Source organism: Cyrtonyx montezumae, unplaced genomic scaffold (assembly GCF_038088225.1).
Source record: "Cyrtonyx montezumae isolate F1298 unplaced genomic scaffold, pur_monq_1.0 scaffold_62, whole genome shotgun sequence".
Lineage (NCBI taxonomy): Eukaryota > Metazoa > Chordata > Aves > Galliformes > Odontophoridae > Cyrtonyx > Cyrtonyx montezumae.
In genome coordinates, this window is record NW_027072070.1 from 28,502 (window position 1) to 46,095 (window position 17,594).

At 49.4% G+C, this 17,594-nt stretch overlaps 1 protein-coding gene across 1 annotated transcript; it reads left to right on the plus strand.

Moving 5' to 3' along the window:
* The first annotated feature begins 14,172 nt into the window (after positions 1 to 14,172).
* On the plus strand, positions 14,173 to 16,680 carry LOC136057344 (uncharacterized). Its single transcript, XM_065750043.1, is given in 8 exon segments — positions 14,173 to 14,295; positions 14,454 to 14,520; positions 14,707 to 14,768; positions 14,829 to 14,936; positions 15,140 to 15,225; positions 16,141 to 16,336; positions 16,370 to 16,619; positions 16,622 to 16,680. Coding segments are annotated over 8 exon segments (951 nt in total).
* The last annotated feature ends 914 nt before the right edge of the window (positions 16,681 to 17,594 follow it).

The window sequence follows — 17,594 nt, forward strand, 5'->3', positions numbered from 1 at the left end:
GACCCTAGCCCTACACTCCCTTCTCATGTGTGCTGTCTTTCCACATCGGAAACAGGTAAGACCCTGACCCCGTCTCGGTTTGTTGACTTTATGCCCTCCTCCCCCTGACAGTGGTGCTAAAGCGGCAAAGGCTTGAGTCTGTGCTTCTAGCAGCTTACCCCCCAACTCCTGCACCGCTTCCACCAGCAGTGCCTGTGGTCCTACGGGCACCCTACTCATGCGCTCTAACATCATTTCAATAGTAGCATCCATAGGAAGAGTAATTAATACGGATCTAGTGGAGGAGTTACAGTTCTCCGTTGCGCACTGACGAAGTAATGCCTGCTTCATCCAATCTGGAACATCAGCTCGATCAATAGCATCTGTTCCTCTATCTATAAAGCTGGCAAAAGACTCCTCACGGCCCTGCTTTAGGGACATGTATGAGGGAGCTGGTGCAGATGTCCTAACCATCTCCATTGCCTGCTGCGCGAGCCGCACACCTTCTAAACACACATCAGGTCCCATTTGCATCTGTATCCCGGGAGTGGTGAATGGCCCCATACCCATTAATTGCTGGGCTAGTACTCCCAACAGAGGGTCGGTGTCAGCCCGCGGGGTGTTAGCACTGATTTCGCACAGTCTCTACAATGGGCCTGCCATAACAGCTGCTCTGACTGGCTCATTATCATACGGACTATCACCTTGATATCCTCCGGAACTGTCAGCGGTTTGCGGGACAGTTCGACCTGGTACCGTGACAATTGAGGCAGGGGACCCACGGGCCCACACCCCGGGGAAGGGGGAAAAGGGAAAAAGGAGGAGGGAGATGGGCCCAGGAACAAAACAGCGACAACGATCTGAGGAGGAAAGCTAATTTACTAAATAGATATCAGAAAGGAAAATAACACAATATAATACAATATAATGGGAATTGAGGCAAATGAATCAAATAAAATGAGCAAGAGAGAGAGTGTCCCATAAACCGAAGGCCTTACGCTAACGCTGAAGGCGGACGGCTGCAACAAACACCCACTGCCGAGCCCGGTCTCGAAGGGAAGAGAGAGTCCCGTGACTGCAGACAGTTTTTATCTTTCCCTCTGGGCGGAAATATGTAAAAATGCAAAGCATCGCAAAGTCCTCTGGGGAATGCAGTTCTTCTTCTCTTCTGAGACAGGCATACCTGGAACTATCTACGATCCACAGAGCTGGAACATTAACTCTTTAACTCTAAATGCACTACATGATGTTATGATGTGGAATACCAGTACCAAAAATCATAAAACCATGACATTCCACCCCTTATTCAACATCATTACATCATGCTTAATATATATATACATAAAGAAACAATGATTAACAAGCATTAAATACAAACACATACAACATACATATATACATATATACATATATACATATATACATATATACATATATACATATATACATATATACTTATATACATATATACATATATACATATATACATATATACATATATACATATATACATATATACATATATACATATATACATATATACATAGTAATAAAATTACTGAGGGCGCTCTCCCCACATCAAATTCCCTTGTGGTACACACTGAACATCCCCATTCTTCTGCATCACCACCAGGCAGACCCAGGTCCCTGAGCAAAAACAGTTCCACGGAGAGGTTTGCCCTCTCCAGAAGCTGGAAGAACCCAAACCGCTTTTCCCAACATGCTCCTCACATGTACCACAGGGACCTTATCTCCCTCTATGGTCTGTAGGGAGCCGGACTGTGTAGGACCCTCTCGGTTGACTGATCCCCTAGTGTTGACCAGCCAGGTGGCTTCTGCCAGATGCTTCTCCCAGTGCTTGAACGTCCCACCACCCATTGCTCTCAACGTGGTTTTTAACAACCCGTTGTAGCGCTCGATCTTACCAGCAGCTGGTGCATGGTAGGGGATATGGTAGATCCATTCAATGCCGTGTTCTTTGCTCCAGATATCCACAAGAGAATTTTTGAAATGAGTCCCATTATCGGACTCAATTCTCTCTGGAGTGCCATGTCGCCACAGGACTTGTCTCTCGAGCCCTAAGATGGAGTTTCGGGCGGTAGCATGGGGTACTGCGTATGTCTCAAGCCACCCAGTAGTTGCCTCTACCATGGTGAGCACATAACGCTTACCATCGCGAGTTCGTGGCAAGGTGATATAATCAACTGCCACGCCTCCCCATATTTATACTTTTCCCATCGCCCTTCCTGCCAGAGAGGTTTCATCCTCTTGGCCTGTTTAATTGTGGTGCATGTGTCACAGTCATGGATAACCTGTGCAACGGCATCCATAGTTAAGTCCACCCCTTGGTCTCTAGCCCACTTATAGGTCGCATCTCTTCCTTGATGGCCCGAGGTCTCATGGGCCCACCGAGCTAGAAATAATTCACTTTTGTGTTGCCAGTCCAAGTCTACTTGAGCCACCTTAACTTTGGCAGCTCGATCTACCTGGTGGTTATTTTGCTGCTCTTCAGTTGCCCGGCTCTTAGGAACATGAGCATCTACATGGCGCACCTTTACAACCATATTCTTTATTCGGGCAGCAATGTCTTTCCACAGTTCAGCAGCCCAAATAGGTTTACCCCTCCGTTGCCAACCATTTTGTTCCCACTGCTGTAACCACCCCCATAAAGCATTTGCCACCATCCATGAGTCAGTGTAAAGATAAAGCACTGGCCACCTCTCTCGTTCAGCCACATCTAAGGCCAGCTGGACAGCCTTTACCTCTGCAAATTGACTTGATTCTCCTTCTCCTTCAGTGGCCTCAGCAACTCGTTGTGTGGGGCTCCACACAGCAGATTTCCTTCTGCGGTGCTTATCCACAATGCGACACGATCCATCTGTGAACAGGGCATATCTCTTTTCATTGTCTGGTAGTTCATTATATGGTGGGGCCTCTTTGTCATGTGACACCTCCTCAGCCGGCATTGTTCCAAACCTTTTACCTTCAGGCCAGTCCATGATCACCTCCAGGATTCCTGGACGGTTGAGGTTCCCCATCCGAGCTCGCTGTGTAATCAGTGCAATCCATTTACTCCAAGTGGCATCAGTAGCATGATGGGTAGAGGGAGCTGTCCCTTTGAACATCCAGCTCAGCACTGGCAGTCGAGGTGCCAGAAGGAGCTGCGTTTCAGTACCGATTACTTCGGAAGCAGCTCGAACCCCCTCGTACGCGGCTAAGATCTCCTTCTCAGTTGGAGTGTAGCGCTCCTCAGACCCCCTGTACGCCCGACTCCAGAATCCCAGGGGTCGGCCTCGGGTCTCTCCAGGAGCTCTTTGCCACAAACTCCAAGTGGGACCTTCCTTTCCAGCAGCAGTGTAGAGGATGTTCTTTACATCCTGTCCCGTCCGCACTGGCCCCAGGGCCACGGCACGGGCTATCTCCTGCTTAATTTGCTCAGAAGCCTGCTGCTGCTCAGGGCCCCACACAAAATCATTCTTCTTCCGCGTCACCCGATAGAGAGGGCTCACAATGAGACCATAGTTTGGAACATGCATTCTACAAAAGCCCACTACACCCAGAAAAGCTTGGGTCTCTGTCTTACTAGTGGGTGGAGACATGGCAGTAATTTTGTCAATCACATCTGTTGGGATGTGACGACGTCCATCTTGCCACTTTATACCTAGGAACTGAATTTCCTGTGCAGGCCCTTTCACTTTGCTTCGCTTGATAGCAAAGCCAGCTCGTAGGAGAATTTGGATAATCTGCTCTCCTTTCTCAAAGACTTCCTCTGCTGTATTGCCCCACACAACAATGTCATCAATGTATTGCAGATGCTCAGGTGCCCCACCCTGTTCCAATGCAGTTTGAATCAGCCCATGGCAAATGGTTGGACTGTGCTTCCACCCCTGGGGCAAACGGTTCCAGGTGTACTGAACGCCCCTCCAGGTGAAAGCAAACTGTGGTCTGCACTCTGTGGCCAAAGGAATTGAAAAGAATGCATTGGCAATGTCAATGGTGGCATACCACTTGGCTGCTTTTGACTCCAGTTCATACTGCAGCTCCAACATATCTGGCACAGCAGCACTCAGTGGGGGTGTGACTTCATTCAGGCCACGGTAATCTACCGTCAGCCTCCATTCTCCACTGGCTTTACGCACCGGCCATATGGGGCTGTTAAAAGGTGAGTGAGTTTTGCTGATCACTCCCTGGCTCTCTAGCTGACGGATCAAGTTATGAATGGGGAGCAAGGAATCCCTGTTGATGCGGTACTGCCGTCTGTGCACCGTTTTTGTAGCGATAGGTACCTGCTGCTCTTTCACTTTCAGTACCCCCACAACAGACGGATCTTCTGACAGGCCAGGTAACACAGACAGCTGCTGAATGTTGTCTGCATCTACAGCAGCTATTCCAAAAGCCCATCGGTATCCCTTGGGGTCCTTGAAATGTTCTCTTCTGAGATAGTCAATACCGAGTATGCATGGAGCCCCCTGTCCAGTCACTATGGGATGCTTCTGCCAGGTTTTACCGGTGAGGCTTATTTCTGCCTCCAACACAGACAGTTCCTGAGAGCCCCCAGTCACTCCAGAGATATGGATCAGTTCTGTCCCTTTATAACTTGAAGGCATCAGAGTGCACTGTGCACCAGTGTCCACCAGTGCCTTATATCTTTGTGGTTCTGATGTGCCAGGCCATCTAATCCACACAGTCCAATACACTCTATTATCCCTCTCCCTCCTCTGGCTGAGGGCAGGGCCCCTCTATTGGTTACCTGTAGTGACAGGAACAACTTCACTGGTCGTTGGTCTGTGTTGTAATTCTCTCACCCGTGCTTGCAGTGCAGGGGTGGGTTTTTGATGCCATTCCTTCATATCTTCTCCATTTTCAGGTAAGTAACTCCACAGAGCCGCGCGTGACATGAAGTTAGTGAAGTGAGTGCTGTCATTTGCTCGAGCAGGACGGCGTTTGCTTCTGAAAGCTGCAATCTTTTCAACCCTATCAATCAGTCGGGATACTTTCTCTAACACGTCTCCCATCTGTCCTTCTAACCTTGATATGGCTGAAATGGAAGCATGTGATGGCGGAAATTTTTGTTCAAAGTTTTGAAGTGTAAGAATCAGTTCAAAAACTGGGGGTTTTCTGTCTTGGTCCTCATATCTGTTGAACGTTGTCACTAGTGTACCGGCGTACCTTTCTGGTGCTGTTTTTGGAAGCTTCTGACATATTTCGGGTGTACTCCTTACTTTCTCTGGATCATGGTCACAATCTTCAGGATCAAATGTGGGATCATACAGCATTTCCGCCACAGTTGTCTCTCTCAAATACTGGATGCCTTCCTCAATAGTTCTCCATCTTTTCACTTGAGGTGCCAGGTCACTCTTGTAGGGATATCTTTCCCTCACAGCTACTAACATTCGTTGCCAGGGGCTGGCAATTCCATCCATATACCGGCTGATCCCTCTGTCGACAGCTGGGTCACGGGCAATGTTTCCTAGTTGGCGAGCTTCGTTACAGTCGAGGGACACGCTGTTGGCCCCGTTGTCCCAACACCGAAGCAACCAAGTGACAATACTCTCATCCGGACGTCAAATAAACTCCTTCCTTGAGCCTTGGATCTCAGACATTTTCATGGGTCGACGAAACGTGGTAACTTTGACTGTTTCATCATCCTCATCATCACTATGTCCACGCCTCTCACTTTTCTTTGTTGCCTTTCTTGTGGTGGTGGTGTTGAGGACCCCCCCTCGCCTGGATCTTCCTCTTCTTTCGCCACCTCTTCTTTGCGATCTAGGCGTGAGGACACACGTTTCCATTTCTGGCCTTCCACCGGGGCAACTGACTTTGATACTGGTGCTTCCTTTGGCTGGTCAGATGTGCCTGGGAGGTTTTCCTCTTTGGCCTGAGCCTCAGTTTGGACACTCTCTCTCTCCAGAACAGTATATATGCCTCGGTAAGCATAAGCCAAGCCCCAGATAAGCTGTTCCACCTCAGATCTTTCTGAGCCGCAACACCCATTACTCAGATACAGGCCTAGCTCCTCAGGATCCTGCAAGTGCTCAGGAGTAAAATCCCATGGCACCGGGGGACCCCATGCTTCTAATTTCTCTCCTAAAACTCTCCACTTTCCCTGCCATTCAGCATTCTCTGTTTCTGGGAAAAGCTTCCTCCACATGATGTAAAATCCTATTACAAAGAGTACATTCAGGAGGACTGATATCCCCATCGTTAACATAGTCCCTAAGCTATAATCTTGAAAATTCATAAGGAACTGAGAGGAGAACCTGGACACCCATTCAAATATTGTTTGGTTTGTTAACATGGTATCGTTTGTTACATTAGTCGGGGTGCCCAGGTATCTGGTAGGTGCCTCCATCACTGCTTTTAGTTTGTCATCTAGGGACCAGGCTCCATAGATCAGACTGGCAAGCTTAACCAAGTTTCAATACGTTTTGAGCATTAAAAGGGAAAAAGCAATGAAATACAATCCCTGTAAGGGCAGTTTTAACAGAAACAGTAAAAACATTTTTTTTTCTTTTACTCAAACAAGCTGGCAGCACCCGAAAAGTTTACAAATATCCCAGAACTGGCAGTACGCCTGGACTTCAAGGTCGTGTTTTGCCGTACAGGACCTGCAGTACAGATAAGCTTCCTAACAAAAGACAGAGATTCACTCTAAAAGTATGTCTCTGCCCGGCTAAGGCAGCTAGTCGAGCCCCACGTTGGGCGCCAAAAATGTCACCGGTTTGCGGGACAGTTCGACCTGGTACCGTGACAATTGAGGCAGGGGATCCATGGGCCCACACCCCAGGGAAGGGGAAAAGAGAAAAAAGAAGAAGGGTGATGGGCCTAGGAACAAAACAGCGGCAACGATCTGAGGAGGAAAGCTAATTTACTAAATAGATATCAGAAAGGAAAATAACACAATATAATATAATATAATATAATTGGAGTTGAGGCAAATGAATCAAATAAAATGAGCAAGAGAGAGAGTGTCTGATAAACCGAAGGCCTTACGCTAACGCTGAAGGCGGACGGCTGCAACAAACACCCACTGCCGAGCTCGGTCCCAAAGGGAAGAGAGAGTCCCGTGACCGCAGACAGTTTTTATCTTTCCCTCTGGGCGGAAATATGTAGAAATGCAAAGCATCGCAAAGTCCTCTGGGGAATGCAGTTCTTCTCTTCTGAGACAGGTACACCCAGAACTATCGACGATCCACAGAGCTGGAGCATTAACTCTTTAACTCTAAATGCACTACATGATGTTATGATGTGGAATATTAATAATACAACAAAAATCATAGAACCATAACTAACAATAAACTCCTTTAAGTCTCTTTTGCCTTATAAATGAAAGGAAATGTTCTGCATTTACAAAACCATGACAGTAATTGAGCTAGCATCAGAGCTGTGAATAAATGAAATACACAGAATTACACAGAAAGAAGAGCATGGAGTTGTTGTGTTTTTGTGGTTTTGATGCCGGTATTCCACATCAGAGCATCATGCAGCAGTTAAGGAGTTAATGCTGGGGGAGCAGCAGAGGGGAGGGGCGGAGCTCCGCACCGGATGCAGGCGGCGCTCTGTCTGGGCGCGTTGCTCTGGGCTGCCGTGGAGGTTCAGCACGTGTGCTTCCCCTGCAGGTCCTCCTTAACGTAAGCTCACAGCTTTTGGTGTGGAAATTTTTATCTCTCTCTCAATTGTTCAATTTTATTAGATTTAGTAAAGTTACTGTTCCTTCTCAGATCGTGCCGTTGTTTTCTTGTAGACCCATCTCTTCCCGCCGTTTCCCCCTCCCCCTCCCGGAGCGCGGCTCTGCTCGGGCGGCCGCGCGGCCACTGACGCAGTTTCTTTTTCTCTCCTCTCTCCCTTCTCGGTTTCCCTTGGGTCACTGTCACGGACAACACCGTGACAATTATTGGTGGAGAATGCGGGCAGTGCAGTATTGGTACTCCATTGTAAATCTGGTGCAGAGTTGTCTAAGGTTTTTCGTGTACCTTATAGTGTGCTGGCGTCTTTTTAAGCTCCTCATGTTCAGCACTGGAGTAATGTGTGCATACAGCTACTTTAGTGTGCTGAGGGGGTTACATACATCCTGCCAAAACACCCTGGCTAACGTGACAGATTATGCGGCATTTGGATTAGTTTCCAGTTACTCTTTTCAGGTCTTTACCTATATTCAGGATGCCAGCCTGGCAGCTGTGTTATCTGTTTTTCTGAATGCACTCTTGGCAACAGTAATTTACATCATGTGGAAGAAGCTTTCCTCAAAACCAGAGAGTGCTGAATGGCAGGGAAGGTGGAAAAAATTAGGAAAGAAATTAGAAGCGTGGGGACCCCCGGTGTTATGCAATTTTGATCTTGAGCACCTGTGGGATCCTGAGAAATTCAGTGAGTGTTTAGGTAAGGAGTCATGGGACTCAGGACGATCTGAGAAGGAATGGATTGTTTGGGGTCTGGCTTGTGCTTATCGAGCCATAATTGATATTCTGGAGAGAAATGGTTTCCAAACCAAGGTCCAAAGCAAAAATGAAAACCTCGAAGTTAGACCTGACCAATCATAGGAAGCACCGGCATCAGTGTTGGTTGCCCCTGTGGAAGGCCAGAAATGGACACGGCCGTCCTCGCGCCTAGAACGGAAAGAAGAAGCAGAGAAAAAAAAGGAAGATCCAGGCGAGGGGCCCTCCTCAGCATCACCACCACCACCACCACCTAAAAAGGCCACTAAGAAAAGTGAGAGACATGGAGAAGACAGCGATGATGGAGTCACTGTTACCACTACTCGTCGGCCCCTAAAGATGACTGAAATACAAGGTTCAAGAAAGGAGTTTGTACGGCGCTCGGGTGAATCTACTGTCACCTGGTTGCTGCGGTGTTGGGACAGCGGTGCCAGCAGCGTGTCCCTAGATGGCAGCGAAGCCCGCCAACTGGCAAGCATTGCCCGAGACCCAGCTATCGACAGAGGAATTGGCAGATGTCTGAATGGAGTCGCTACCCTCTGGGAACGAGTACTAGTGGCTGTAAAGGATAGATACCCTTACAAAGATGATCTGGAGCCTAAGGTGGAAAGATGGAACACCGTGGAGAAAGGCATCCAATTTTTGAGAGAAACAGCCGTAGTAGAGATGCTGTATGATCCCAATTTCGTCCCTAACAATCCACACCAGGACCGTGATCCTGATAGAGTAAGGTGTACACCTGATGTATATCGTAAGCTCTCAAAAACAGCACCAGAGCGGTACGCAAGTACACTGGTAGCAATGTTCCATAGATTCGAGGGTCAAGACAGAAGACTCCCAGTTTATGAATTGACTATTACACTCCAAAACTTTGAACAACAGTTTCCACCATCACGTGCTTCCATTGCAGCTATAGTAGCAGAAGAAATGGGTGAGATAAAGAAAACTATACTGGAGGAACTGTCATTACTGATGAATAGGGATGAACCTGTGTCAGTATTGGAAACACCTGATGAAGACGAGCATGACCCTGTTGCGGTGACCCCAGGAGGATGAACCACGGCCGCGCCGGAACGATCTTCTTAAGATGCCGATGCAAGGACTCAGAGAGACATCAATATGATTATACAGCTGAGCCAACTTTATTGCGCAGGTTACATACTTTTATACCCCTTGAACATATGCTATTTTTAGAATAATTGTTAAGCAGTGGTTCTTGCTCTGTCCTTGCGAGATAAGTAGTGTCCAATTAGTTCTTCTTTTCCCACACATACCAGGGCCATCTGGTTCCACCGCAAACTTACTCCCTCATCGTTGCCTGGTCAACGGTGCACTACTTCTCAAAATTCAGTGATCTGAACATGCTGTTTTGTTCGCACTGCTACAAGGATAAGCACACACAACCTCCTTTCCCAAGCCAGTTCTCCACATGACCCAAAGAATCTGATGAAGCAATTGATCAAACTGTTGAAAGTCTCGGCCACCAAAGGCAACCGCATCTCTGCACGAGCAAATGACGGCAGTAACATCATGTCACGTGTGGCCATGTGGAGCTTCTTACGAGAAAACGGAGAGGACATGAGGAAGTGGCATAAAAAACCCACTCCTGCACTGCGAGCACGGGTGAGAGAACTACAGCAGAGATCAGCCACCAATGAAATTGCTCCCGTCACTGCAGGTAACCAATAGAGGGGCCCTGCCCTCAGCCAGGGGAGGGAAAGGGATAACAGAGTGTATTGGACTGTGTGGATTAGATGGCCTGGCACATTAGAGCCACAAAGATATAAGGCACTGGTGGACACTGGTGCACAGTGCACTCTGATGCCCTCGAGTTATAAAGGGACAGGATTCATAGTTCTGGAGTGACTGGGGGTTCTCAGGAACTGTCTGTGTTGGAGGTAGTAATAAGCCTCACCGGTAAAACCTGGCAGAAGCATCCCATAGTGACTGGACAGGGGGCTCCATGCATACTTGGTATTGACTATCTCAGAAGGGGACATTTCAAGGATCCCAAGGGGTACCGATGGGCTTTTGGAATAGCTGCTGTAGATGCAGACAACATTCAGCAGCTGTCTGTTTTACCTGGCCTGTCAGAAGATCCGTCTGTTGTGGGGGTACTGAAAGTGAAAGAGCAGCAGGTACCTATCGCTACAAAAACAGTGCACAGACGGCAGTACCGCACCAACAGGGATTCCTTGCTCCCCATTCATAACTTGATCCGTTAGCTAGAGAGCCAGGGAGTGATCAGCAAAACTCACTCCCCTTTTAACAGCCCCATATGGCCGGTGCGTAAAGCCAGTGGAGAATGGAGGCTGACGGTAGATTACCGTGGCCTGAATGAAGTCACACCCCCACTGAGTGCTGCTGTGCCAGATATGTTGGAGCTGCAGTATGAACTGGAGTCAAAAGCAGCCAAGTGGTATGCCACTATAGACATTGCCAATGCATTCTTTTCTATTCCTTTGGCCACAGAGTGCAGACCACAGTTTGCTTTCACGTGGAGGGGCGTTCAGTACACCTGGAACCGTTTGCCCCAGGGGTGGAAACACAGCCCAACCATCTGCCATGGGCTGATTCAAACCACACTGGAACAGGGTGGGGCACCTGAGCACCTCCAGTATATTGATGACATTGTTGTGTGGGGTGATACAGCAGAGGAAGTTTTTAAAAAAGGAGAGCGAATAATCCAAATTCTTCTGGGTGCTGGTTTTGCTATTAAACGGAACAAAGTGAAGGGACCTGCCCAAGAAATTCAATTCCTAGGAGTAAAATGGCAAGATGAACGTCGTCACATTCCAGGAGATGTGATTGACAAAATCACCAGTATGTCACCACCCACTAGCAAGAAAGAGACACAGTCTTTTCTGGGTGTAGTAGGTTTTTGGAGGATGCACATCCCAAACTACAGCCTCATAGTAAGCCCCCTCTATCAAGTGACTCGGAAAAAGAATAATTTTGCATGGGGTCCTGAACAGCAGCAGGCCTTTGAGAAAATTAAGCAGGAGATAGCCCGTGCTGTGGCCCTGGGGCCAGTTCGGTTGGGACAGGATGTGAAAAACATCCTCTACACTGCTGCTGGAGAGAAAGGTCCCACTTGGAGTCTGTGGCAAAGAGCCTCTGGGGAGACCCGAGGCCGACCCCTTGGATTTTGGAGCAGAGCGTACAGGGGTTCAGAGGAGTGCTACACTCCAACTGAGAAGAAGATTTTGGCAGCATACGAGGGGGTTCGGGCTGCCTCTGAAGTAATTGGTACTGAGACACAGCTCCTCCTGGCACCTTGACTGCCAGTGCTGAATTGGATGTTCAAAGGAAAGGTTCCCTCCACTCATCATGCTACCGATGCCACCTGGAGTAAGTGGATTGCACTGATTACACAGCGAGCTCAGATGGGGAACCTCAACCGTCCAGGAATCCTGGAGGTGATCATGGACTGGCCTGAAGGCAAGAAATTTGGAACATCCCCATCAGAGGAGATACCACGTGCTAAAGAGGCCCCACTATATAACGAACTACCAGAGAATGAAAAGACATATGCCCTGCTCAGTGATGGATCGTGTCGTATTGGAAGGAAGCATCGCAGATGGAAGGCTGCTGTGTGGAGCCCCACACGACGAGTTGCAGAGGCCACCGAAGGAGAAGGAGAGTCAAGCCAATTTGCGGAGGTAAAGGCTGTCCAGCTGGCCTTAGATGTGGCTGAACGGGAGAGGTGGCCCATGCTATATCTTTATACTGACTCTTGGATGGTGGCAAATGCTTTATGGGGGTGGTTGCAGCAGTGGGAACAGGACAACTGGCAACGGAAGGGTAAACCTATTTGGGCTGCTGAACTGTGGAAAGACATTGCTGCCCGAACAAAAAGTTTGGGTGTAAAGGTGCGCCATGTAGATGCTCATGTGCCCAAGAATCGAGCTACTGAAGAGCAGAAAAATAACCATCAGGTAGATCGAGCTGCCAAAATGGAGGTGTCTCAGATCGATTTGGACTTGTAGAACAAAGGAGAGCTATTTTTAGCTCGGTGGGCCCATGAGACCTCAGGCCATCAAGGAAGGGATGCGACCTATAAGTGGGCTAGAGACCGAGGGGTGGACTTAACTATGGATGCCATTGCACAGGTTATCCATGACTGTGACACATGTGCCATAATTAAACAGGCCAAGAGGATGAAACCTCTCTGGCAGGAAGGGCGATGGGAAAAGTATCAATCTGGGGAGGCGTGGCAGGTTGATTATATCACCTTGCCACGAACACGCGATGGTAAGCGTTATGTGCTCACCGTGGTGGAGGTGACCACTGGGTGGCTTGAGACATACGCAGTACCCCATGCTACCGCCCGAAACACCATCTTAGGGCTCGAGAAACAAGTCCTGTGGCGACATGGCACTCCGGAAATAATTGAGTCTGTTAATGGGACTCATTTCAAAAATTCTCTTGTGGATATTTGGGCCAAAGAACACGGCATTGAATGGATCTACCATATCCCCTACCATGCACCAGCTGCTGGTAAGATCGAGCGCTACAACGGGTTGTTAAAAACCACGTTGAGAGCAATGGGTGGTGGGACATTCAAGCACTGGGAGAAGCATCTGGCAGAAGCCACCTGGTTGGTCAACACTAGGGGATCAGTCAACCGAGAGGGTCCTACACAGTCCAGCTCCCTACAGACCATAGAGGGAGATAAGGTCCCTGTGGTACATGTGAAGAGCATGTTGGGAAAAGCGGTGTGGGTCCTTCCAGCCTCTGGAAAGGGCAAACCCCTCCGTGGAACCGTTTTTGCGCAGGGACCTGGGTGCACCTGGTGGGTAATGGATAAAAATGGGGACGTCCAGTGTGTCCCACAAGGGAATTTGATATTGGGGGAATGCAGTCTGTAATTACGTGTATATTTATGTATATGGAATGTATATGGTTGTATTCTTTTAGACCCATCTCTTCCCGCTGTTTCCCCCTCCCCCCCGGAGAGTGGCTCTGCTCGGGCGGCCGCGCGGCCAGTGACGCAGTTTCTTTTTCTCTCCTCTCTCCCATCTCGGCTTCACTTGGGTTACTGTCACGAATATCACCGTGACACATATATAAGGCAAAAGAGACTTAAAGGAGTTTATTGTCCCACAGCAGTGTAGATGTTTTTTTTTGTTTGTTTGACTTTTCTGTGGGTGGGGAGTTACTTAATGCTTTTTCCATGGAATTCTTAACTATGAATGAAAAAGTTGTGTGCCATAGATTTTACAAGGAAGAAATGATGCAAAAATTTTGTTCACGTATTTAACGGTATAGCTATATAATGGTATAGGTAGTACAGTTTAGTTTCTAAGGTGCTACTCTTTCATGAACCAGTATCAGTACACGGCTGCTTAGACTAATCGTTTGTGCACAGGTAGAGCAGGAGCGTAGTGTTTCAATAATTCAGAGCACGGCTGTAGATGGATCCGAAGCAATTCCTGTCATCTTACCCTTTGTGCTCATACTTGAAGATGTGACTGGTGTCTGTCTGAGTGGACAGCACGCCAGGAATTCTTGGTGCATTTCAGTCGTATTTGAATCATAGAATCATGAGGTTGGAAAGCACCTACAAGATCATCTAGTCCAACTGTCCACCCATTCCCACTGCTACCACAAGCTGCTAAACCATATCTCCTAGCTCCTCATCCAGATGCCTCTTGAACGCTGCCAGGGACGGTGACTCCACCATCTCCCTGGGCAGGCCATCCAAAGCTGAACACAGTACTTGAGGTGCGGCCACTCCAGTGCTGAGTACGGGGGGATGCTCACCTCCCTGCTCCTGCTGGCCACTATTCCTGATGCAGGCCAGGATGCTGTTGGCCCTCTTGGTCACCTGGGCACACTGTCGGCTCGTGTTCAGCTGAGCATCAACCAGTGCCCTCAGGTCCCTTTCCTATCAGAGTCACCCAGCCACTCATCCCCAAGCCTATAGCTTTGCATGGGGTTATCGTGGCCAAAATGCAGCACCCGACACTTGGCCTTGTTGGACCTCATCCCATGCAGCTCAACCCAGCGATTCAGCTTGTCTAGATCCCTCTGAAGGGCCTCCCTACCCTCAGGCAGATCGACACCACCTCCCAGTTTGGTGTCATCTGCAAACTGACTGAGGGTACGCTCAGTGTCCCCATCCAGGTCATCAGTATTAATCAAGATGGGCCCCACAAGAGTGGTGCTGCAGCCAATCTCAGGGCTGTGATGATGCTTTCCATGGGCCACCTCACTCCTGCCTGGCAGTGGTAGGAGTGCCGGGAAGCAGCAGACGCAGAGTGTGACCTGCTTTTCCTTTGCCCTCCAGAGCGAGTTGCCATCTGGAATGCAGTGGCTGCCTGTGTAAGAGAGCAGCTCATGGTGCAGAAGGTGTGTTAGCTGTCGTGTTCCTCCTCTGTCTCCTCTGCCGTTCTGGCCTTTGTCCTGAAGGGCATCGGAGTGCTCTTCCTTGATAGACTGACTTTCCACATGAACTTCTACTATGACTTGGTTGAGAAGCTGTCTGGGAAAGAGATATTCAGAAGAGCTGTTTCCAAGGTGAGGTTTTGGTTTCTCTGTGGCCCGGGCAGTGTTGTGACACTTGCTGTGCCCACACGTGGCCCAGCAGGACCTGGCCAGCGTCTCGGGCCGTGCAAGTGCTGTGGTGCTGTCAGCTCTGCCTGCCTTGGGCTCCTCCAGTACTCTGCAGTGCCTCAGCCGTGACAAGGACGTCCCACGTCCTCCCTGTTGCTCCCCTGCAGGCCCCCTGGCTGCTGGACATGCTGATATCCCGCGTTACACCTCTGGCCTCCCTGACTCTCTCTCCCTGGCTCATCATCTTTCCCAGGTGAGTGTGTTGGTGACTGCAGCTGCTGCCTGATGCAGCTGCTCTGAACAGAGCATTCCATAGCGTTTGTTCCTTGTGTCTGTGGGTGTCCTGCCCATGAGGGTATGTCATAGAGTCATAGAATCATTTGAGTTGGAAGGAACCCCAAAAGGGCACCTAGTCCCACTCCCCTGCAAGGAATGGGGACACCCACTGCCAGTTCAAGTTGCTCTAAGCCCGGTCCAGCCTGACCTTGAACAACTGTTGGGGCACCCACCACCTTTCTGGGCACAATAATCCGGTGCCTCACCGCCCTTCTGTCAAAAACTTCTTTCTTATATCTAGTCTAAATCTTCCCACTCTCTTTCCACCTGAAAGTATTTCCCCTTGTGCTATCCCAACTGGCCCTGCTAAAGAGCCTGGCCTCTTCCTCTTCAAGACCCCCTTTAGATATTGAAAGGCCAAGATCGCATCTCCCCAGAGCCATTATTTCTCCGGTCTGAACAGCCTCAACTCTCTGAGCCTGTGCTCCTAGGGAAGGTGTTCCATCCCTTGCATTATTTTTGTGGCCCTCCTCTGGATGTGCCCTAACAGCTCTGCATGTCTCCTGTCACTGTTGGGTCACCGGAGACTTTAGAAATGGGGGGATGTTAGTGAGCAAACACGAGCCCATTCTCCAACTCCAAAGGGTCACTGTTTGTGGCCGCCAAACAATGCTGCACACAGCAGCCGGGGTGGGGGGATAGGGATGCCAGGAGTGCTCCAGCTCACAGGACTGGTCCCTGTGCAGATCTCAGGAGAGCCATGGGGCAGCCGGTGAGCTGTCTGTGGGGAAGGCAGTGTTGCAGCCAAGGGTTTTGGCTCAGGGTTGCAGAACACGGCCCCAAAGCCATTGCTGTTCCACTCAGGCAGACCCCTCTCGCTCTGTCCTTTCAGTCTGAATCCAGCGATCCGGGGAGTGCCTGAAGCCCACAAAGAGCCAGTGACCTGCCAGCTGCAGGGCCAAGCAGGAACCGAAAGCCAAGAAGACCTTGGTCGAGCACCGGGAACAAAACACGTGACGTTCCATAATGAGGAACAAGCAGCAGAAGTGCATTGTGAGGGTGGAATGCTGGAGATGCAGAAAGCAAAAGCCTTGTGCAGTCACATCACACTGAGGAACAAGGCAGCTTTTAAGCAAGGTACGAGACCTTCATCGAGGGCTGAGGGCAGGCTGTCAAAGGAGCCCGAAGGCAGACCAGCCAGACACTTACCTATGGCCTGTGACTCAGTCACACTACTCAGGATGAGGGCTAAGAAGGCCAAGCCAGTGCGGGAAGAACCTCAGGAGATGGCAGCATCAGCGTCTCCTCGCGAGTCCTCCACCAACAGATCTGGATTGCTGCCACCCATACACCAAGACACAGGGTCTCCCAGTGTCAGTCTCCAAAGACCAAAGCCCCACGCACCAGGCGGGGGACACCCTACCCACACTGATGTGGGCATGGGGTGCCCAGAACAGACAGAGCTGTGAGCTGGGGACTGCCCCGGCTCTGAGCTCCCGCATCGGCTGCAGGCTGCTACAGGAACTCGGGAGCTCCCTTCCATTCTCCATGTCCTGCTTTCAGCCGGGACAAAGTTGATTTGCTCCATTGGCTCTGGTATGATACCACGCTATGGTTTTAAGGAAGACAGTGGGCAGAATCACCTGAAGGAAGGAAAGAGGAACACAGAGGGAAAGATAACACTGCACGCGGCTTCCAAGACTTCTTTTTGCTGCTCATCGGTGGTGGGAGCTCCCTCGTCGTCTCATCTTCATCTTTAGTGGAAGTCCTTCTGTTCTGGACACTCTCTCATTTTGTTTGATTTCTTAGCTTTGATTCCATTTATATTGTGTTATTTTGTGTTCCAATATTTTATTTAATAAATTAGTTTTCCTTCTCAGATTATTGCCGCTGTTTTGTTTTTAGGCCTGTTCTTCCTACCCTTTTCCCCTTGCCCTTTCCTGGGGCGTGGGTCCCTGGTTCCCCCACCCCATTTGTCACAGAACGGGGGCAGACAGATCCATAAGCTGTTGACACATGGCCCCTTCCACGTCCCCTCCTCTGTGTTCCTACCACGTTGCTCCCCGGTTGCCCCATGAGGGTTTCTGGTGTCCCCAAAGCCACCTCAACCACACCAAGGGGTCCTGGTGTCCCCATGGGGAGCTCCCGGCATCCTCATTGTTGGTTCTTAGATCCTCAAATCCATCATGACCACACGATGGGATTCTGGGTTAGGGTTAGGGCTGCTTAGAGTAGGATTAGCATTGTGGTAAGTTATTGTTAGGATTACAGTTAGAGTTAGGGATAGTTAAAGGTCAGCTTAGGGTTAGAGTTACGGTTCTGCTTAGGGTTACGGTCAACATCATA